At 40.8% G+C, this 23,892-nt stretch overlaps 1 protein-coding gene across 6 annotated transcripts in view; it reads right to left on the bottom strand.

The window, feature by feature from the left end:
- Nucleotides 1–274: 274 nt before the first annotated feature.
- The window catches only part of LOC105205044 (dentin sialophosphoprotein), a 71,172-nt gene continuing 47,554 nt past the window's right edge, over nt 275–23,892 (bottom strand). For all 6 annotated transcript variants that reach the window (XM_026133925.2, XM_026133929.2, XM_026133928.2 and 3 more), the window contains exons 8-16: nt 17,354–17,487; nt 7,136–7,184; nt 3,139–3,276; nt 2,913–3,065; nt 2,577–2,755; nt 2,287–2,490; nt 2,051–2,197; nt 1,877–1,970; nt 275–1,638 (exon numbers count right to left, since the gene is read on the bottom strand). In XM_026133925.2, the coding sequence (XP_025989710.2) occupies nt 1,331–1,638; nt 1,877–1,970; nt 2,051–2,197; nt 2,287–2,490; nt 2,577–2,755; nt 2,913–3,065; nt 3,139–3,276; nt 7,136–7,184; nt 17,354–17,487 (1,406 nt within the window). In that variant the 3' untranslated portion in view covers nt 275–1,330. The remainder of the gene's footprint in view (nt 1,639–1,876; nt 1,971–2,050; nt 2,198–2,286; nt 2,491–2,576; nt 2,756–2,912; nt 3,066–3,138; nt 3,277–7,135; nt 7,185–17,353; nt 17,488–23,892) is intronic.

Raw genomic sequence — 23,892 nt, 5'->3', positions numbered from 1 at the left:
TACACAATTCACGAGCATATCTATTTCTCGTAAATATTCAAGAAAAACTATAGTCATATCATAATAGAAAATTGTTTTAGTGTATTACTGTAGTTTGGAGAATATATAATCTTGCCTTGTTTCAATAGAGAATGATGTGAATATCACATGATTTCATAGTATAAAAGCCAAAAAGGACGCAGCTTTTTTTGTACAGAACGGTCACTTTACTCCCCAACATTTGCATGATTCTGATGACATTGAAATGTCAAGAAGGACAGAAGAGAGACAAATCTTTCACGTGTCATAGATATAATCCGAAATAATTTGTATCTGTGCTTTAACAATACTCGTTAACAGTATACCTTGATATACTCAATGTCCCTTCTACATAATCAATGGAAATTGTGTCTGAAAACTTAAAAGCACCGCGTGTCTACTCGCGTGTAGAATGGTGTTAAAATGAATCTACTTATTATGCATGATCAGTAATAAAGATTACAGGTATCTCTAAAGCATGTTTCCGATAAAAATTAATAAAAGAAAAAAAAAGTAGATTTTTTTTACAAAAGAGTACGTAAGATGTCAAAGATATTTAATAAGATCGGTGACATACAATATATTCAGAAAAAATTGTGGAAGGCCTCGCGCTTATAACGAGGATAGGCATTCGTTTTTTGTCGATCGCGAAATACTCCGATAGCTATATATATTTTTTTAAAATCTTTACATATTCTAATTATACACAAGATTAAAACGAATATCTATGTTCTCCACAAAGGGTGAATAATACAATTTTCATATAAAGAATATATAATCATGATATTAAATTGCGACTTTACCCCAAGGTTTTGTCGTGTCTCCAAAGCACTTCTCTCGAAATACGTCATTTCTTTTCCCGGTGCTCGATTGTAGAAGGGCGCGGAGAATCGCATTCTGAGCAAATAATGGCGCAGCTACCTACTATCCTTGGCGAAAACGTCTAATACGTAGCATGTCTGTGTAGCATTTGTACCATAAAAAATTAAGCTTAAGTGATTTTATACACTATACAGAGCATCGTGTTTGTTATATCGTAACGTCGCGTTCAGCGAATTCCTCTGTTACACTATCGCGCCACGTCCAATTTTTCTCAAACGCGCGGGAGCATTCTCGCACCGCCCTACTTCCCTATTCCGTGGCGCGTATCACCGATCAACTTGGGCGCTCGCGACAAGCCGCGAGCGATAACAACAAAGGATGTACAAATATGCAGTCGTTATGTGATTCGTCTGCCGCTGCGGTTAAGAACGGCATCAAAGTCAGTTCGGAGTCTAATCCGTGCGTAGCGGCACATGAAAACAGCGACGTTTCATTCCCCGCCCGAGACGCCCGAGACACAAATGTTTATTACGTCCCGCCACGTCGCCTCTTGCGTTTGATTCACTAGTGTCGACTGAGGTTCCGAGATTTCCGACGTGGCTGGACTCAGCGGTGGACTAGGTGTCGCCGGCGCCTCCTCGGACTGATTATGATCCGTCGCCTCTGCACCATCTTGCTGCTCAGCTTCGCCGTCGGCGAGCGACGCTTCCGACTGCGCGGAGCTGGGAGCCTTCGATAGCAGAGAATCTTGTGCTCGCAACGATATAGAACTACCTTTATTGCTACTGCCATCCTCACCTAAAATCAATAAGCAAAAACATCATTTCGCTAAATCAAAATTAACATTTGATCATATTAAAAGAATGTTACACAATATTTTGCATAGAAAAATGTTGTAAGTTTACAAAAAAAAAACTGTAAGTTGCAATATAGTAAAGTAGAAAATAAACTTCTTAATGTGACTTTAAAAGTTAATTGTAAGTGAACCGAAAATAATCAGTTATTGATCAAGAATGTTGAAAAAAATTCTACTCACCACAAGGCCTAAGAACGAGGTAGAAGAGCAGGTCGGAAAGGGATATTATACCGATCACCTTATCATCATCGTCGATCACCACTAGCCTATGAACCTAAACATAACGCAAAAATGTAGTAATTTTAATTTTGTGAATCGAGAAAATGTGCTCAGTTTAAAGAAACGCTTCTCTACCTCAGCTCTAACAATCCTTTCCATTACAGTGAACAATGTCTCATCTAATTTGCAACTCTGAACGCCTTCGAACCATTCATTGCGATGCTCGTTCGCTTCACGTAGCGAAACATCTAGATTATTGTACGTCTTTTCTGCCGCTAGGTTCTAAAAAACAATAAAAAATTTTTTTTAGCGTTAACGCGCGTAACACGCGCTACAGTCTCTTGCAGACGATTTAAAATAATGTAACTTACAATGACATCAAACTTTGAATAGATGTTCACCAATTTTCCCTCGGTGTCGACAATTGGCAATGCGGAAACTCTCCTTTCGACGAATTTTTTCAGAGCTAAAATTATGCTAGTTTCCTCCGTAGCCGTTTCTATATTCTCGAAGGTGCCTATCCTCAATTCTCTCAATGTTTTGTTGGTAAAAGATGGTTTCGGTAACTCGTGGATCTGCCAATTGCGATGCGGATTAAAAGACAGATTCGCAAATTCCAGCGGGATGTCGTTTATTCGCGGGGAAAGACGCGCATACTTACATATAAGAAAAGAAACCTAAGTATCCGCTTATGCGTCAAGATATAAAGGACGTTTCCGGTATCGGGATCTATCACAGGCAATCGGTGGATTCTGTTTTGTATTAAGGTTCTGATAGCCTCGTACAACGACGCGTCCGGCCCGATGCTTACAAGAGGGTGGACTTGATCCTTCAGGACTTCTGAAAATCGATAATTTCCCGGATGTAGATTCCTTGGTATCACGAGCATATCCGTCGTTACGTATTCGGTAGGACAAACTCAAACGAATTTTAGATTAATTATTCTATTCATGCGACGACAGATTGTCCTTCTCGCAACGAGAAAAGAGAAACTTACTTCTCCACGTGTCTAGCTCGTGCTCTTCTAACTCGTCCATTGTCACCGACGGACTGGTGTAATACATCTGAAGTATCTTTATGAAATCCGTTATTGTCAGCATGCCGACAAACTGTTGCCGGGAACTGTCCCACAACGGTGCGGCCCTCACCCCTGAAAGTATTATTTCGTTATTATCAAGCACCTGCTCCCGGATCCCTTGTAATTGAATGAAAGCAAAACTTACCATTATAGACGAGAGCGAAGAAGGCCTTTTTAACGAGTAGATGAGTGTCGAAGACGACTAGCTTGGCGCTGGTCGGTATTAGGTCGTAGCATTTGTGAAACTTGAAGAATTTGACGAAGATCTGCGACTCGTCCTCCTCTGAAAGCCCAAACAGTTCGCAGTAGAGTAGAGCCTTCTGATTTCGACGAAGCATTTTCGCATGTGGAAATCTCTCACAACAGCGCGGTCGTTATTAAAACTTACGCGACGAGCGCACGTAATTCAAATTATTCCAACGCGTTCGCGAATGTTTAATTAATAACTCGCTAATTGTTCGTCCTTGTTGAGCGTTTCAACAATGTGACTCAGAGAAGCAGCGTCACCCGGTTTGCCTCCCGTCCACGATTTTTATATAAAATTGAGGAAACACCTAAATTTTTTAGTTCTTTTTTTTACGGCAAAATCACTTTTATTAGATAACGTCCATTTGGAGCAATATTGAAATTGTGTTAATACGCATTTTCCTTTCATAATAATAACACGGACCTCAATGACCTAATTTGGAGTTTCGAACGAGTTAACGATATTACACAACGTGATGGAACTTGATTGAATGATCGATAAATTACGATTAAGCAGGGAAGCTCGATTATACATCCGGGGAGAGATAGAGAGAGAGATTATATCCGTGAAACATCGTCGATAGTGAACTCAATATTCTTTAAAGTACACAACGATAGATAAAGGGCTGCGGTGACTATAAGCAGATAAGAGCCGTATTGTTGTTCGGCTTTGCTAGTAGCGATGAGTAATATCACGAGGAGAATGATGCAAAATTGCATCAGAAGAACAACGGAATTGCAGGCAATGCATCACTCCCATTAGCTACGTGACGTAAAGAAAAAAAAGAAAAAAAAAAGAAGAGGAAGCTTTCAGTGATTCATTTCAGAATTGAATCGCATGCAAAGTGGAGATAAAACAAACATTTTTGAGTGTTCACTGACTTTCAAATTAATTAAAGGGAATCAATAAGGTGACTCGGTGTTTCCATTTCCAGGAAGAAAATCGAGAGAGAGAGAGAGAGAGAGAGAGAGAGAGAGAGAGAAGAGAAAAAACTATCTCGAGCTAGGGCGGCAGTTCATTTTTACACGTCGCCGAGAGAGAAACCATGAACGAGAGACGAGCGCGATAACAACGGCAGACTTGTTGGCGTTTACACGGCGATCACTCTAGCGAGAACACCACGTCCAGTGATTCTTTCGCGCAGATGTTGGAGTCCGCGACCTAGCGGTTGGACGGATCAAGGCACACGACTACGACGCGACTGATCGCAGGTGAAGGAGAGAACGTAACGGGGCTCTCACGAATGAGCTGGCGGCGAGCGAGGCGAGCGTGGAAAGTGCCCCCGACTTGTGCACGTGTGTGTGTGTGTACGTGCGTGTAATTACACGTACACTCATATCTGGTTATACGTGTATGCGTCAAGCTGCTCGAAACCTCTACCACTCTTTCCTTCCCGTCCGCGTCGTACGGTGATTTGACAACGCGCGCGTACGAGATATTAACGGAAGGTGAAGACGCGTCGCCAAAGAAACGGTCCGCCGAACAAAAAAATCGCGCAACTCCCTGTCTGTCCCATTCGCTTTCGTTACGCGATAGCTTACTTCTCTGGGGGCGCCTCTGTTACGAGCGAACGCGATCTAGAACCGAGATACAATATTGACATTCGTTTCCGCGACCGGTGATCACGACGGTGGGCGACGGACGATGGTCGTTCGAGTTAACTGAAATGCAAGTGGGATGCGAGAGCGACGTGAAATTTCCTCGATCACGTTTTATGTGTAAACACAGCTCTCGGGTGCTCCGGGTACCTTTGGAGAGGATCCAAGCGAGCTCGTCCTCGAGGGGCGGATCCTCCACCTCGAACTCCTTGATGAGGTCCTTCGAGTACACGGGATCGTCGTCCTGGCTCCACCAGGCAGCCGCGACCTGCCTCAGGGTGGCGCGAACGCTCTCCGAATCCGAGTAGTAGTGCAAGGCCAGCATTATTCAGCATCGATCTCAGAATGGATCTTTATCTCTCTTTCTCTCTCTCTCTCTCTCCAGGTCCTGCGAATCAACGGATCGCCCAAAGTGCTCGCGACTGCCGCATCCTTCTCGTCGGGGACCTCGGGACGTTCCTCCCTCGACGGCGGCTCTCGGCTCCGAGAAAAACGCCGCTCGAGTGACTCATGGCTTCGACCTCGGCGGCCTTGCACTACAGGTGTAACATTGCGGCGATACAAAGGAGGCTCGCCCCTCCCCCTTCCCCTGAGACCCCGTTGTGTTAATTTATCTCGAAGAATCCCGATTCCTCTTTTCTTCACCAGACGCGCCCCCTCTCGTGATTTACAACACGACGGACGGTCTCCGGAGCGCTGCTTTGTCGCACGCAGATCTCCAATCGCGAATCGTCAGCCTCGTCGCTGGCGAGCACCACGACTGCCCAGTCGATCCGTCGTCAGCGTCTCGCACGTCGGCTGTCTCTCTTTCGCTCTTTCGCACGGGTTTCTAGCTTCCTCCTCATCGTCGTCAACCCAAGTCGTGCCAAGAATAACCGTCGCTGATGCGCCTTGCCAAAAGAGAGAAAACGCGCCAAGTTTCGCGTCGCCTCCTTTCGCGCGCCGTTAGGACGTTTGTTTTTCTTTTACCCATTTTCTTTTTATAATTGAACGCCGCGACGCAACGCCCAGCCTTGATAAAGAAAGCCTTGCTGCGTCTTAGACGAGCCCCGCGTCAACTGGTATCTACGATCTAACCGACCTCGTCTCTTGTCGAGACGACACGTTACGGCTGTGTGTGCCCTTTCGAGTTTCATTTATCTTCGCCGTCGTCGTAGATCCGCACGTGCCCGCACGTGCGCTCACGAACGCGATACTTAATCTCGAAAATACAGGCCAGGGCTTGGTTTCCGATCAAACGGATTCGCCTACGTATCGACAACTCGAGGAACTCGCGGAAATACGTGGGAGGGATCGGGCGCGAGAGATCCCGCCACACGTAATAATAAACTTATATCGAACGTAGCGGTTTGCCCCATGACCTAGACCTAGATAGGAGGAGGAAGAGGAAGAGAAGGGGGAGGAGGAGGGTGCCAGAGTGCGACGTAGAATGCAAGCGCGCCGACCAAGTGAAGCTGTATCGCGAGTCCCTCCCTCTCGCTCTTAATGCCAGCTGGCCTCCCGGGAACTCATCGATCGGCACCATGCACTAGGACACATCGCGGAAGACCTAGTACCCACGATTTCGAAAGGGGAAAGCCATGCAACGGGCTCAATGGAAACATGTGGAGTAATGTTTCGCATTCCGCACTCATTGACTCGCAGCATCATTGCCTTTACTTTAAATCCCTACCTTTATGCGAGAAAATTAATTTCAATTGAAGCCAGCAGCGGTGATGCGAATGAAAATCCTTTCGTATCCGGAACAGTTAAACTTCACGAGTATTATGAATCCTAATTAAACTGAAGGGGGGAAAGTTTGAAGCGCGCGCGCGCTTCGAGGACTTCGGCTTTTTGCGCCGTACAACTAAACTTCTTGGAAACCTGTGGAGTCTTTGATCAACGTTAAATTTATATAACAATGTCGAGCGTTTGATACTAAATCAATTCTACTTATAAAGGGAAATTTCTGCTCTTGGCGCGCGCGCGCGCGCGCACACATACATACACGTAGCGCGCGGAAACACACACACACATATGTATCTCGTAGCCACTGTTCGCTTAATATTCCATCCCTCCAAGATCGATATAATCCGAATTAACATTTTAATTGCTCGCATATGTGAGACCATGTAGTTTAAGGGCTTGCTTGTTTCGCTGATTACGGGCATTCGGGCTCAATTGTTCGAGAGGACTTTTATTCGGACGACTGCGTCAATTTTACGAGCTGCGAGTGAACGCGTTCTGATCTCATCGCGGGAGTTTTCCACGAAATTGGATCACGGAGAAATATGATGTATCGCAGAGACGATACTCACCAAGATCGGACAGTGAGACTTTCTCCAGGAAGGGATCCACCACCGGCAGCTGTAAATTAGAAAAAGAAATCAATAAAATTATATATTCCGAATGTACTATCGTTTGAGGTCGTCGACTGTAGCGACAACGATTACTTTGCGAAAAAAGATCCGTTCGTTAAGCTAAGAAATATTGTCGCTAAAAGTCACAGTGATATCTTGAAATCGAGCCCTCTCTTTCTGTTTCTCTCTTTTTTAAACACACAGAAAAAAACATTATCATCTTATAAACTTCTTATTTTAAGAATGCTTCTTTATTTTCAAAATATTAAATATTGAAATGAGATTATAAAGCGTTAGACAAAATTTATCAATTATAATTTTATCAAGAAAAGTAGGTTTTCATTATTCAATAACAATTTTCATGAGTTGAGAAGAAAAAATATCAGAAAATATCTTCCAATAACAATATCTTGAAGAATTGAAATTTTTTAATATTATCCAAACAATTATATTCTTTAGATAATTATTATAATATTAAAATAAAAATATTTTGCGATTATTAAATTCTTTAAAGAAGATTAAACTATAAATAAGCAAGAGTATTATTGTTTTATATGTAAGCGAGTTTATATATAAATCTCTTGTTTATATATGAAACAATGATTGTTAGATAGATTATATAAGTTTTAATTTGATATTAATGTTTCATACTATTTTTTCTATGCATAAAAAGAGTTACTTACACACATACATAGAAAAAAAATTCAATTATATTATCATATAGAAGCAACAGATAAAACCTTCTTTAAAATTCGATAATCTTAAACACAATTTGCTTACATGAAGAAACAAATTTCATGTAAGTCAAGTTTACCTGCTTAAGGTTATCAAATTCTTTTAAAAAATTGTATGCTCTTGCTTTTATATATATATGAGAATATGATTGTTGATGATGATTTAATAATAATTTTTTCTCTATGTAACAAGGCTAATATTTTTTCCTTTCATATCTTTGTGAAGCTGCTTGTCGCGAGACGTCCCACATTTCTCTTTTTCTTTTCTTCCTTTATCCATTTTTCACGAAGATTTACGGAGCATTTATACGGAGGATTGAGAGGAGACTTAAGAAGATCTTGTGAGAAAAGAAGGAAGAAATATACCAGGGTCCGTTTCAACAGGGATCTCGGACTGAAGGTGTGCCGCCTCTTGATCTTCGTGTACCAGCTGGTCAGAACTCCGGAGCTCGTGGCTTCCGAGCTCTTGGAGATACTTCCGGTCGGCTCGCTCGTTTGACGTCGGAACAACATCTCGCGCGCGCGCGTGTGTGTCGATTTCGAGAGGCTATTCTAAAACGAATCGCTCCCCTCGAGAGGGAATAATCTCGCGCTCGACGCACTTTCGTACGGCGACGCTGCGTTGCAAAGTCTATCGATCACACAGCCCCGATCGAGTATCCCTCATCCTCTCGACCTTGACCTCGGTGCTCTTGCTCTCGTCGTAGTCGTCGTCGTCGTCGTCGACGCGCGCGTCCTTCCCGTTCGGGAAACTCGGTGAGAAGACCGACCGATTCAACGCAATTGGTAGCCGCAGTTGCTGGATGATCTCGCGTCTACGCGACGGTGTTTACGTCGTCGCGACGAGCGAAGGCACGGCGTTAACACGTCCTCGCTTAACACCTCCGCCGGTGTTACCCGCGAGCGCGCTGTCCGGGATATTTTCGACGGTGGCATAACTCTTTTCGCGCCGCCGGCTGCGGGATCGAGGCGGCGAGCCGGCACGGTCGGCTAATTGCGCTGCAGCCTGCCAAGAATTCGCGACTCTGTCAATAGACCGAGTCTCCGATAGCCGCGTGGCAAACATCTCCCGAAGTGACGTAACGCGATTTAGATTCTCGTCGTAGCGATTCCCACTTGCGTTTCCTGCATTTCCGCCTTCTCTCTCTCTCTCTCGCTACTCTTCGCGGGCCGATCGATCGAGTTCGAGGGAACGGGGAGCAGTTCAATAAGGAAAACGTTTATAAAACTTTATAAAACGTTTCCTTATTTAACATATTGAGTTGCCTCTTATTGCCGTTTATTGCGTCCGGATTCTTAATCTCGCGCACCACGATTTATTAACTCGGAAATAGTCACCTTTGAATCAATTCCCGCGGTTAAATTATTTAACTGCATTATTTCAGTTTAAAATTAACGATATACCGAATGGCAACGGTATAAGTGATGATACGGGAACGATTAAAAAATAATTCAAATTGAGTGCAATTTAGCATTACGAATTTTACGGGGTGATTGTTACGATTTTATTCCAGCAGCGCGAGAAAATAAAATTCCGTCACAATACTTTTCGTTATCAAGCGAAAATCCACATTCGTTAAAACAATTTCCCATTTTGTCTTTAAATAAAAATTAATATACATTATTTAGAAAAATAAATATTATTAATTACGTATTGTATACCAATTGCTTTACAATTTAGTATTTGAAATCATTACGTGTATTTCATTCAAAACTCGCTCAATATTAAAAAAAAAATCTCTCTTTCCTTTAAACAAATATTCACAATTATTTTTAGAAATAAATATTAATTACGTACTACATATTATTGATTGTTCTGCGATTTATTTAGCACTTGAGATACGTGTGTTTCATTCAAAATTCACTTAATAGTGAAACGCACATAGTGATCTGAAACGCTAATAAACTGTAGAGCGCAATCAATAATGCGCAATACGTAATTAATGATATTTATTTTTAATTGGAGAAATAAGGAAAAGTTAGGTGAGCATTTCCGGAACGTTAAGCGTATCGCTCGCGCGCGAAACGACGCCGGTGATTTACGCCGAAGATCTACGTGCTCTCGGGACCGCCAGCGGTCGCGTTTTAAATCGATCGCTGACAGGGTTGACAGCACCGCGCGGCCCACGCGATTTTATTAAACGCAGCATCTCAAGGAAAAATAACGGCGACGCCGGGGTCTTCGTTGTGGATCACCGGTTCGGAAAGCGCCCCGGTTTTTTTTTCTATCCTCCCCGTGTGGCCGCAGGGTCGTCTTTTTCCAACTTGCGCGACTGCGCTCATTCGATCCGCGCCAAGAATAGTAGAACGATAGATAGCACGACACACACGTAACAAGTGTAATAAACAAACCATGCGATAAAGGAGGCGCCAGGCTCCTCTCTATCTTTCTCTCTCTCTCTCTCTCTCTCTCTCTCTCTCTCGCGAGCGAGCGAGCGCGCTGTATTTATTACATCATCAATAAGATCTGGTATTTGGCGAAGCGAGTGGAGTTATTAATAGAAATCGTGGAAAAAAAATCGAAATAAACGAATAGAAATTTTTTTTTAATATCCATAATTATTTTAAAAAAATAAATATTAATTGCGTATTGTACATTACTATATTGCTCTACAATTAATTAGTATCTGAAATCATTATGTTCCATTCGAAACTCACTCAATACTTCAAAAAATTTTCTCCTCTTTTAAAAAGAAATATTTACAAATATTTTTCAAAATAAGTATTATTAATTACGTATATTACTGGTTGCTCTGCAATTTATTACAGTACTTGTGATCTTTACGTATGTTTCATTTTTAATTCATTCGATATTTGAAAAAATTTCTTTTTTTTTTAATATCGCGAGAAATCGATTGCTCGCTGTGCCCGTTCGAATCTAAAAATCTCGGACGGGATCACCGTAGCTTTTGGCGGAAAATTCAACCAAAGGTTTACTTTCGTGCCTTTTTCCTCTTCATCGATCACTCGACGAAATCGAGATCGATTCGGCGCGGCGCGGCGCGAAACATCTCCGCTTCGCCGAGCGAAACAGCCGCGGCAGAGGCGTCGTCGCCGACGTGGCTCTCGTTATCGTTATGGGCGTGTAACGCGAGAATTTTTTTTTTTCCGTAATAACGGGCGCGTAGGCGCGCGCGACGAAGTTTCGATACAACAACGGGCGGGACGCGGCGTTCGTCCGCAAGGCCGCCGCGGCAGATAAAAAAGTACTCAACGCGTGCGTCACATACGCACGCGAGATGTAGGAGGAGGGGGGAGGAGCAGGGAGGAACAATGCGTGCGATACTCGACTTGTTGACGCGGTTCATCGTTTCTCGATGCGAGCGAGAAGGCGCGCGCGAGAGAGAGAGAGAGAGAGAGAGAGAGAGAGAGAGAGATCGGGCGCGGAAACTGCGAGAGGAGGCGGCGAACATCTGTCTGGCGGTCTCTCGATTTGCAAACCGCGAGCGTGCAGCGCGCGGTTTAAAGACGCGATCTGAATCCTATGTAAACGAGACGCGCCCACGCGAGAATTCCACGAGAATTCGACCGCGGTCAGTGGATGGGATTAAGTGTCTTACAATGGTGCAGGTTTCGCGAGCTTTCTCTCTACGGTCGCTTCGAAAAATGAAAGCGGGACTAATGTCAAGTAGAACTCGAATCCGAATGAAATAGATTCGAACAACGCGCTTCACGAGTACCTCGGGGAAAAAAAAAAAGAGAATTCTACTTTCGTGCGGACTCGAATCAAGCGTGTTCGATTTTTTTTTTTTTTTTATAAATACTAGAAATTTTATTTATTAAAACAATTTTATTCTTAATGTTCGAGTGCCACTTGTGAAAGATTCGATTGTGTAACGATAGAAACCAAAAATATTCACTTGTTTGATGTAAATTGTTTGAATAGTACTAATGACATTTATTTAAATCAAATAATCTTGTTTATTAGTGGAAATGAAACTTGATTACTGTACTGAAAAAAACATGCATTCAAGAATGTGTACAATATAAATTTATTTCACTGAATTAAAATAAATATTTATTTTAATGTAACGAGATAAAATGTTATTTTCAGCACATAAATTAATCCTATTAATAACAAAAATGACTTATATTTATTTTACTGCAATGAAATTACAGTATATTTCAAATGTATAATTTCGTCATCACAATCAAATTTTTTGATAAACCAATATGTCTATTGAAAAAATGTCTATTGTTTCACTTTTCTTTCTCCTTAATGTGGCTTTCACTCGGATCTTCAAGTATGCATCGAACTCGATCCCATCTCCGCCGCGCTCGCCGAGAAACGAACCATGGACCTCGAAAGACGTTCGAGATCCTCGGGACGTCTCCGCCGTACGACGAATCTGCGACACGCTCGCTAAATATTATTTCGACAGGGTCCTTCCGTTCCTCCTTTCTTTTCCGCAGTACGCCTCAATAAAGATTACGCGTACCGAGCCCGAAACACAAGATCCGTTATCTGAAACGTTTGCACGCCGATAGGGATCGCCGTGTGTGTACGTTTAGACGGCGAACGCTCGTCAGATGTGAGAAAGTTGTCCATTTCTGTCAATGTAGATTAGCTTCGATGTCAATTTAATTTACGCTCTGTGCTTTTACAATTTTTAGAAAACGCTGAAAAATACGATAAATCGAGACACCAACGCTTCGATTGTCATGCGTAACTAATTGAATACTCACGTAGGTTTAGGTATGTCAATTCGAGATATACACAAATTTTCTATTTACTGTTATTTGTATATCGATCCGAGAACACTGTGCATTGATTTAATACAGTATATTGTGAATTCTGGAGAGTTACATCAACTTAGATAAATTTTTTTTTATTGAAAAAGAATTTATTGAAAAATATAAGAATAATTAAAAATGAGATTATTTATAACAATAAAAAAATAAATATTAAATCGATATGTGAATAAAACAAATAAGAATTGTCATTTTTTGATAGGATGCCCTGTGACAACATGGGGAAGATTCAGAAATCTCAATGGTTTTTTACAATGAATTTCGATTAGACATTAATTTTGATTGAAATCAAAAGGAAATTTCGATAACAGCTAAAACTGATCACAAGTTGCAATAATACCGAGCGCAATGAAACTACAGTACAAAACATTTATTACTTAAAAAAATTATTACTCTATTTAATGTGAACTGTTTATTTTTCACTAATTTTTCAAAGATTTGGTTAAAAATTATTTTTATTTTATGCTTTGAAATGTTGTTATTGTTGAGATAATATTTATCGTTGCGATACTGCGGATAGTGTACAACATGTCACAGATTGTGATAATAGAATTGCAATACACTGAGTGAAAAGTTATGTTTAAATTGATGAAATCGTTTCCTTAACTTGGTTTATTTTTTAAGTTAAGGTAAACATATTTTTGAAGCAAACAAATATTATATTTATTTGATTTCAAAAAACAATGTTATTGGCTAATTATCAGAAATTATTTGTTTAATTTAAATAACTTTTTAATTAAAAGAAAATACTACTTTAGTGATTCTGATTTAAAAAATATATTTCTTTCATTTAAACTTTAAAAAAAAATTTGCGTTGCACAACTAAATTATTTCTAGTAAAAGAAACAACTAAAAAAATTTCTTCAAATCAAAGAGACTTCTTTAAGCTATATAGGAATGTACAGATCTCTTTAATTCAAATATTTTTTGATTCAAAGAAAATAAATGTTTCTCTGGGTTCTCTCTGATCTTTCTAAAACAAATATTTCTAAGATAAATATTTCTAAGATAAACATTTCTATTTAATAAATGTAATTATCATAAATATAATTATTTTTAAAAAGATTTTACTTACTATGTACACAGTAATTTCTAAGAACTATAATTTGTATGATTAAAACAACTATAAATATGTAGTTGGCATAAAAAATAAATACAAGTTATGACTAAATGATGATAATTGCAACCATTTTTTTTCTATCGGCGTTTAATAACCCGATAGAAAATATTATTAAGCATCGAGATTCGGCTTCGATCAAAAGACGTGGCACTTCTTATCTCTTGCGTTTCATTCTAATCCACATTAACAGAAATGGACGAATTACTTGTAATGTAGGAAACGAACGCGACGTCAATTATCTTCGTGCGCTCGGACGAATCATCGTTGGCTGTCTCTCGCGTGTTGAAAGGCGCGGCCGCCAATATTCGCGATTCCGCCGCGTCCAGATCCGCGGGCAACCGCGGCGGAAATCTAAATATAAATCTGAATCGCAATTGTTTGCAAACAGCCGCGTCGGATCGGCGGGGCCGAACTTCGATAGAGAGAGGCGCGCGTATCTTCCGGGATGCGTGAACGATCTCGTGGCCGCGATCACTGTGCCTTTCGTCGTTAAACGCACACGCGTGCGCGCGCGCGCGCACGCGAAAGGCAGAAAACGCACGTCCGCGTCGTTGAAGAGCGCGAAGAGATGCGCGACTTCATCGGTGTCCCGCGATAATTATGACGCAATAAAAACTTCATGTTCCGCGTACGCGACGGTGGAAAACCAGTTTTTCCCACTCTCCGCCGGGCCGACGCGAAACGGGAAAGCGCGAGGTGCCCAGCGCGCTGATGGCTATTTCGAGTAGTTATCGCGATCATTTCGATAATCTCGCCCGCGTCCCGCGCCGCGCCGCGCCGACTACTAGCCGTGAAAACGAGCGAGGGTGTCGGGTCAGGGCCAACCCCAGGGACGCGGCGCGGCGCGGCGCTCCGAATCCGTTCGGGAGCTGTGCGCTCCTCCGCGCGACACACGTTTTTCTAGCAACAAGTGTTCGCGCGTCGTCGACCCGGAGGATCGCCGGAGATTAAACTACGTCGTTGCTTCGCATCCCGAAAAGCATCCCGCCTCCCCTCGCGCGCTTCGCGCCGCGCTCAGCTTCGCACAACTGGACCCGCGCGCGCGCGCGCGAGAGAGAGAAAGAGAGAGAGAGAGAGAGTCGGCGCCGATCCTCTCCGTCGCATTTCCGTCCGCGGCACGACGGAACGGTAGACACACGCGGTTTACGCCCGCTCGAAAATGCCAATTAATCGGTCGCACCCCAGAAACGCGAGCTAACACCGGACGTCGCCCGGAGTCGTCGGTAAGCTGCGCCAATCTGCGCGAGAGAACCAACCGATTTCTCGGACTCTCACGCACTCTCGTCCTCCCTCTCCTTCTCTCTCTCTCTCTCTCTCTTTCTCTCGGAAAAAAATTTCACCGAGAGACGGAAGAGCTAGGCGCCGAGGTGACAGGCGCGAATCAGACCGACTCTCCGACTAACGACGTTCGGTAACGGTATAACCCCACCGATCTCGCCTGGATCACGATCGAGCGAGAGGATCACCTGGTCGCGTGGATGCCGCGCGAAGGGGAGACGAGAGGCACACGGCTTCCCGTCGTCGTCGGCTTCCGTCGGTTGCCCGCCCGGTAGCTCGTGCTCAACTGGATCACACCGTCCAGGCCGGCGCCCGACGATGGCTCGTCGAGGCTCGCGCGACACACGTTGTGTGTATGAAATTTACGGCGCGTCGCTTATGTGCGCACGCCTCCTCCTCGGCTTGCTCTCCTCCTCGTCGTCGTCGTCGTCGTCGTCGTCGTCGTCGTCGTCGTCGTCATCGTCGTCGACGCCTCCTCGTCTAATAGTCCGAACAATTAATTAAATTTGCACCGCGCGTTATCCCGGATTTTAAGTGGCCCTTCGTGGGAAGGCGAATGGGCAGACATGGGGACAATAGCATCCTCCCTAAACGACTTAAGCTCTCCGCTTTGCTTTTCCCAAAAAATGATACACAGGCGAGTCCGAATCGCCGCGATCACCCGCCGTCTCTCTATCTGTTGCTGCGACCATCGCGCGCGAGATAAAGATAAGACGTCGATAAGCGTTCAAATATGTACTTAGCGCAGTAAGAGTAAACGGAAGGAACGAGAGGGGAGAGAGAGAGAGAGAGAGAGAGAGGACTCCCGAGGCTCACGAAAAATAACATCGCGCGTCTGGCAAAAACGAGAGCTCTGTTTCCTTTTTCTTTTTACAACTAGTTATAAGGAAGAATGCTGAAGAACGAGCTGGCGATATTTATCCGCGCAACTAAATTACTCTCCTTTACGTGATCGCAATAATTCCAATGGAAATGTCATCCAAGAGAGAATTTTCTTGGAAACGCGAAATGAATCGGCTATATATAGCTGGACATTAAGATAGTGCATTCAGGACATTAAGATAGTGCATTCAATCGTGCGAATTATATCTCGAGCTCCTCGAGATAAAATAAATAAGGCGAGCGAGATAGCAAGAGAGAAATTCAAGATGCAATCATGCGATTGCAAGTCTGTCGAGCGATCTCGCCTATATTACCAACGTGTAGTAAACCCACCAAAATATGGTAGAACTCTAGTTTATCGATAATAGGAAGTTTCCTTATCGATACATGAAAATCTTACTTTTATCTCGCTATGATAAAACAGATCGCAAAATGATAAAAACTTTTGGGATGGTCCACCACTGTCTCTGATTAGTTTGGTCAGTCAATTAAATTTCAGAAATTTAAAATAGCCAACTGCAAAATTTAAAATTGATCATATTATTATGTTTTCCTTGTCCATTTTCTGTAAATTATATAATATTTATTTATGTAAAACATAATACATCAAATTAATAACTTTTTAATTAAAATAATTAAAAAACCATATTAGAGATGATCAGCTTGAAGTTTTACAGTTGATAAATTTTGTTGTTAAATTTAATCGACTGATTAAATTTAAATCGGAAATAATCGAAGCGATCCTTGGAATATTTTATAACACTGTGACTTTTAGCGCGTCAAATTAGCGCAAATGTAAGTAACTTGATTATCGCTCATTTGCTATAACAATGATGTAACAAAAAACAAAATGTTCCAGTTTGTCGTCGTGGCTCGAAAGCTTCAAGAAACACGAACAGAAATTGTGGAATAGTTTTACAGTTCAGTATTGAACGAGAAGAACGGTACGCAATAAGTAAATATTATTGTAGCTGATTAGATATCAATAAATCATTCACTTGATAATTTTGTATTCGAACATCTCGCTTGATAATATTATAATCTTTTATACATTTTTAAATGTTTCTTATACTTTTCTAAATGTTTATTTTATCTGTAATGTGAATGGGAGCCAGCAGGACTATCAGTCACCTAAATCTACAATTCCTCTGCGACTCCCGCTAAGATAACGATTTATCACTTACGAATCGTTCTTATGTATCATTTTTAAATACAATTTTGGTGTAACGATTTAATTTTCTGTTTGTACAGGAATGAGAGTACCATTAACACCTGACTCAATTAATAATATTCAATTCTCATCAGAATTCTCTTCTTCGCAGACGGTTCACAAATTAGCATTTTTGAATTACGTCGTTGTAGCAAATGAGCGACACAACACTTCGGAATTAATAGCGGCGATCGACTTACCCCCCGCGCGTCCCTGAAGAGTATGGCAGCGTGAATTGGATCCAAGCAAGCATCGGATGCTCTGTGAGGTATTGCGGGTGCCCCGAGGGATAATCTCCGCGCCGTAGGATCCAATGAACTTCTTCTGTGTGCGCCTGAAACAAGCGGATTGTATGTAGTCGATTGACGTAAAAGCAAAAATAAATCTGTCAAGGGAAAAGATATATATCGCAATGTTGCAGCTACATCGATGGATAGAAAGAATAAAGCCATCGTGATTAACTCGAAAATAGCTATACCTATTTTTTTCGTATAAAGGATCAACTGGACCAAATTCATTTTTTACAATCATTATTCTAATTACTTATATATTGATTGTACTGTTAGCATTATATAATTATGTATATAAATTTATATTCAATATTTTCTAAAAAAATAAAATAAAATAAAAAAATAAATATGGATTCTCAATCAATAAAAAAAGTTAGTAGGATTGAGTGTGAGTTTCATTTTTTCACTGCTGAGACACAAAAAAAAAACACCACTAGAGATGTGTTTTGTAACGCCGAATCAAGTTGAATCGTTGAAACACAACTTTTAATTAACAAATAATAATTACCAGATAATAATTGTCGAATTGAATATACAGATTAATATACAAATAATAACAAAAAATTCTATATTGTAAAAAAATATTTGTTACATGGCATAGTCAGCTTAAATATAATTTAATTATATTAGGTTGGCAAAAAAGTCGTGTCGTTTTGTTTCCTAAGTAAATAAAAGTTTTTAATTTGTATAAAAAAATGCTTTTCATTTACATAGAAGAGAAACGTTTTTTGCCAATCTAATATAATTTTGTGAAATTATCAGTACATGTTATTCGAAATTTTCCAATAATTGAGAATCGAATCGTAGAATCGATTCAATTCAAATCGTATAGTTCGCGCATTTCTGAAAAACGCCTCAGGTGATTATTCCCAGATTAAGTCAAGGTCATCGAAAAATAAATATTTTATTTCAGATTTTACGTCAGTCTGATCAAACGTACGATGCCTCGTAAAATATTCACACTTCGACAACTTTATTTTAATATTTATGGCTGCAAAATGATGAGAGAAGAAAAGCAATCTGTGAAAAGTAAAATATATTACCTATAAAATAATATATAAATAGAGAAAAAAAGAGACAGAGTTTCTCTTCGTCAAATATTGCCCCAACGTGATCACTAATCATTATATTTATCATGTTTGAATCAATCGACTCTGAGCGTGCTACGCGTGTTTCTATTATCGTAAACAGTTTTAATGGTTGCAATTAATTCAATTGTCTTGGGTTTCGGGTCATAATAGCCCGTGTAACATCAGACAATTTATTGACGGACGGCGCAAAATTTGTCATTGTGATTATTACGTAAGACGTGACTCGTTATTTACATTTCTACTGCGTCTATAGAAAAAACACTCAATCGAGATTGATTCGGTCCGGTGTATCTTCTCTTACTAACGGGCGGGATCAAATGTCGCAAAGTTCCCAATATCCTTCCTTCTGAAGTTCGTTAGCGAATCAAAACAATTTTACGCAACACTCACTCTTCTCTAGCCGGGCGATTTCTCGTTTCGGCGTGTCGCGTCATGGAAAATTTCATAATAACATATCTACTTGTAATGAATGCAAATACAGCGTAGCGTAGCCGGAGCAATTATTAATTCATGTAAATGTTATTTGTACACCCATTATAATGTGATTAAGTTATTTGCATTTTGTAAAAATAATAAAAAAAAGAGAAGAAACAGACACTTGCTGGAGCTACGTTATGTAATCGGTGCTTATCCAGGCGTTATTAAGAGGCACGTGTAAAAAAAAAAAAAATTTTTTTTTGTCGGAGCAATGTTTTCTCTCAAAGTGTAATCACCTGAGAAAACGCCGACTTGGATTTCTTCCCCTCCCGTTTGCCAAAGAACGCGTCAGCGCGACGCGAAGCGACGCGTTGCCTGCGTCTGTCTTGGAAACAAAACGTTCGATATCGTTCGTCAGAGGCTGCCGACGGACGGCGCGGCAAGAAACGTCTCGCGAAGTAGAACATGATCGAAATCGGAGCTTCGATAGGCCCGCTTCTCGGTCTCGGGTCGTGGAATTTTGTTTTTCTCCCGGCGAAGGCCGTTTGTGCACGTTTCTACGATTAAATCCGCTTCCTCAGCGCGAGCTGAGCCCAAGCGATACCTCGCGCTTTATCGGCGGTGTTTATTTCACGAGCGCGTTTCGCGAAACGCTCGCCTCGCGTAGAGCGAAACGGATGTTGGCCAGACACGTTTGCGAATAGTTCGAATAGCCGTGACAAATTTCCCGAGAGAAGCGGCGGCGCATACCGCTCGACAAATTAGTCCGCTAATTGGCAAGTCGCCTCCGTCCGCCTGTATCCTTGGGGGAAAGGCGAGCGATAGCACGAGATAAACACACACGCTCGTTCAGCTCGTCAAACTCGCGAAACAACAATTAACGATGTATCGGACGTATGGTCTCTCTGCAAAGTACATAAAATATTTAAATGTGTTTAATATTAACATTACGAATAATTTATACGTGTTGAAAATTGTGCGAATCAAATTATATTTTGATAACATTTGTATTATTCGTTTTTACTCTATTTGTTGTTAAAAGTTAAATTATTTTTTTACAACATTAGGAAAATTTCAATTTTTTTTGTGTAAGTACTTTAAACATTCAAGATGATTTATACCGAGTTTTATTGTGATCGTTTAGTTATTTCGTAAATAAATAAATTTTGTTTGTTATACGTAACTGATCTTTGCATCGCAATAAAATTTTAAATAAAAAAATTCGGATTTATTTCTTATTTTATTATTTTACACTAAAAGAATTTGTTAAAAGCCTTATATATTTATCCGACTAAATATTTAACTAAATACCGAATTGGTTTAGTTAATTCTTGATTTTATAATATTAATGGTTGATATATGAATAAATTCCTTCCTTTATACAATTAAATAATTGTTGAATCAACTCAATGTTTACTTGAACGTATCGAACTAAATATTTTAGTTTTTCAACAAATTTTGTTTCTCGCGCATTATTAATTACATTTTCATTAAAGTACGTCTACTTTTTATTGAAAAAATTTTTTCTTCAGACAGAAAATCGCCGCCAAATTCTTTTTTACTTTCAAATGCAATATAAAACAATCTATAATTTTTTCATAATTCTCTCAACGTCTTATATATCCTTAACATCGATCATCCGAGAGGATGCGGGTAAAAGCGGCTCCCAGAATAGAAACGTCCGACGGAATCAAGAACGCCTACAATTTCGATCACGTTATCACGACAGTTTCTGGAAAAACAACTCTTAAGGTGACCCTGTTTTTAAATGTAAATAAGAATTAATAATGAATCGTATACAGCTCGTCGCAGTTGTCATATGCGGTAATATAACGCGGTCGGGTCAAGGCGAGCTACCACCAATAATCACCGAGCTTTATGAAGGCCGAGCTTGCGGGATGAATCGGTCGCTGTGCCAGAAATAGCATCGTTCCGAAGATCGCGAGAAAAACGCCAGAGATGGTAATCGGAAAAAAAGAAACATGGCGCCGCTGATACAAACGTCGAGAAAAAAATATCATTCATCCTTTTTTTTAAATATATATTTTATATATATATATATACATATATATATATATATATATATATATATTCAATCGGATATATCGACGTTTATGTAAGACGTGAAAAATTCATCGCAGCACATCTAATAAATCCTTCCCTTGAGATCACACTCTTGACGAGTTCTCGCAGAAAAATATCCGCTGCGAAGTGTAATAATGCGACAGATTGAATTGCGAGAGGGATAACAAGACATCTCATTCTCGAGCTACGTGTACTATATGATTATACTGTTACGCCCGGTATGAACGGTCGGGCTTGGAAACCAGCTGACTTGGAGAAATCAATATTTTATTGACGATCGTTCATTGTCAATTGTTGTTCTGTCGCGTCACGATCTCGCGTTACAAGTTACATTAATAAAATTGTTATTTTTTAAAAGCCTACTTCTTTTTCCGTCGAGCGCGAGAACAGCGAGCGTCGTAGGTGAATAGCGCGAGCTCTTCTTCGAACGCAATAATACGATGAATAGTTATTTCGTTCGTTATACGCATCTCACCGTGCCGTTATTTATGACATTCGCGTATATCGTGTCTAAATTGTCGTCTGTATGAACCGGCGAGGCGTACATACCCGCGGGAGCGTGCATGTAACAGAAACAATATTGTACGCGGACGGTCAATTTAACGACACGCGAGAGAAATTTCCGCACGCGCCGCCGCGTGCCGGTACGAAAACACATTGCGTAACCAAACGCACAGTCAGAAAATCGAAATAGTACCTCTACTCGAGAGATTATTCACATTTTTATCCGCACAATTATTCATATTTTTTTCTTCTTTTTTTTTCGTTAACATTAGAATCATCAGAACATTCGAAATGATTGGACTGTATTTTTAATCAAATACGTAACGGTGCATTTTTCCAAATGTGCCATAGCTTTTGTCGTAACATGCAAATGATTAAATTGATCAATTTGTTTGTGCTACCTTTTTATTTTTCAAAAATACACACATAATATTAAATAGTAGAAATAAGATCACTGCACCAGTCAATTGTCAAATAAAAACAGCTTGATATAATTAAAAAGTTTCCTACAAAATCGAGTTTATTTTTTTTTAACTGGGTATGAACAAATTGTTCTCTATCAATAGTATCGCATCGTGAATTGTGGCAAAATTCAAATAAAACACGAGAAATATAAATATGTAGTAAATATTAAAAATATTCACAAAAACCGTGCAAATCTAGAGAGTTTTTTCTATTGTTTTTTTTTAAATGTGAGTTCTCAAAATACTGATCAAAACTTTATTCTTATACCTGTCAACAGAACAATTACCATATTTACACAAAGAGGAATATATAATAAAAACATATTTTATAAATAAATAAAAAATGAATTATTGCTTTGTTTTAAATAATATTTTTTTCTTCACCTCTGTCATTATTAATGTCATAAAAAAAAATATAAATGTGAAATATTATAACACAGTGAGTATAAATTGCCACGTGAATCAAACATGCTCAAATAGTTTTTTTTCCTTTTTTTTTTTTAATAAATCTTCGAAATATTAATCAAAGCAGTTTTGTTTTTATATCTACTATATATTCGGAAACAAATTCTCATATTTACACACCGAACGGTTAAAAGATGAGAAGGTTTTTTCCTGGAAATTTAATTTTTTCAACTCATTTCCGTAAGAAGCCTTTCACATACATTTTCAAGTGAAAAATGATATTTTAATCAAGCCTGTAATAAAATTTAAATAATATTAATTTGATATTTATTATTTTAAATTCTTATTATTTTTATATTTTCCTTAAACAGTTATTTGCTGTCGTTGAACGACTGGTGCAGTAATTCTACACCACCATTCTAATCCACGGTTCTAATGATAAAACAACACGCAATGCCGTACAAGTAATTAATTTCGACGACACCGAAATTTGTGTCGTTACAGTATCATCATTCGCGCGACAACGTTCTCCTCGAAATTCTCTTTATATCGTCAAAAAAACATTCACGTGGCAATAACGAATTGCCAGAAATGAGTCTCCATAGGCTCGTAAGCGCGAGTCTTGCTACATAAAATAGTTACAGTGTGCTACATAGTTAGGCACACTACGTCGCAGGGAAACGGCGCGGGGGCTCGATTCATCGGGGATTCGACGAGGCCGACGAGGCCGCTCGTCGTCGCGAGACTCGGCCGCGTTCGCTCGCGTTACCTTGCCTGAGTATGCTTTCGTAGATCCTGTAGGTGGTCTCGCAATCGGTCTCTTGCGGAACGGCGGGAGGGTGATGCCTGGCACTGCCGTCCAGACTCTGACTCCTGTTTCTGAAATCCTCCCCGCGCTTCTTCGGGCTCTCGTGGCTCTCGCTCTGCCGCCTGATGTGTCCCAGCCGCCTGCCGAAATGCCGTATCATCTCCTGTATGCTGTGATGATGGTGCTGCTTCTCGTGCTCGTTGGTCGGGCTGGGTGACGTCGGTGATGCTTTACCGGTGCTCGCCGTCCGATAATGATATTGCTGGTGATAGTGGTGATAGTGATGAAGGGGTTGATGATGGATGTTGCCATGGATCGTGTGGTACACGGACTGCTGATGATTGGACGAGTTGGAGCCGTAGGACGAGCCGTAAGAAGACGAGCCGTAAGAATGCGCGGAGCTGACCGAACCGCGCGACACGTGTCGCTCATGTAGGTAAAGCCTGCTGCCGTCATGTTGTTGTTGTTGTTGTTGTTGTTGTTGTTGCTTTTGCTGTTGGTTCAACAGCTCTTGCAGGAACTTGGTGTCTTGGTTTCGAATGTCCGGCGCCGCGGAGGAGGAGGAGATGGAACTTCTGGTATCGCTGCCATTGTCGGTGCCGTGATGATGATGAGACAATAGGTGACTTATTCCGTGCATTTCACGAGACGGACAATGCGCGTATCGCGCGAACA

Source organism: Solenopsis invicta, chromosome 3, assembly GCF_016802725.1.
Source record: "Solenopsis invicta isolate M01_SB chromosome 3, UNIL_Sinv_3.0, whole genome shotgun sequence".
In the NCBI taxonomy this organism is placed as follows: domain Eukaryota; kingdom Metazoa; phylum Arthropoda; class Insecta; order Hymenoptera; family Formicidae; genus Solenopsis; species Solenopsis invicta.
This window is presented reverse-complemented; position numbering and strand designations above follow the sequence as displayed.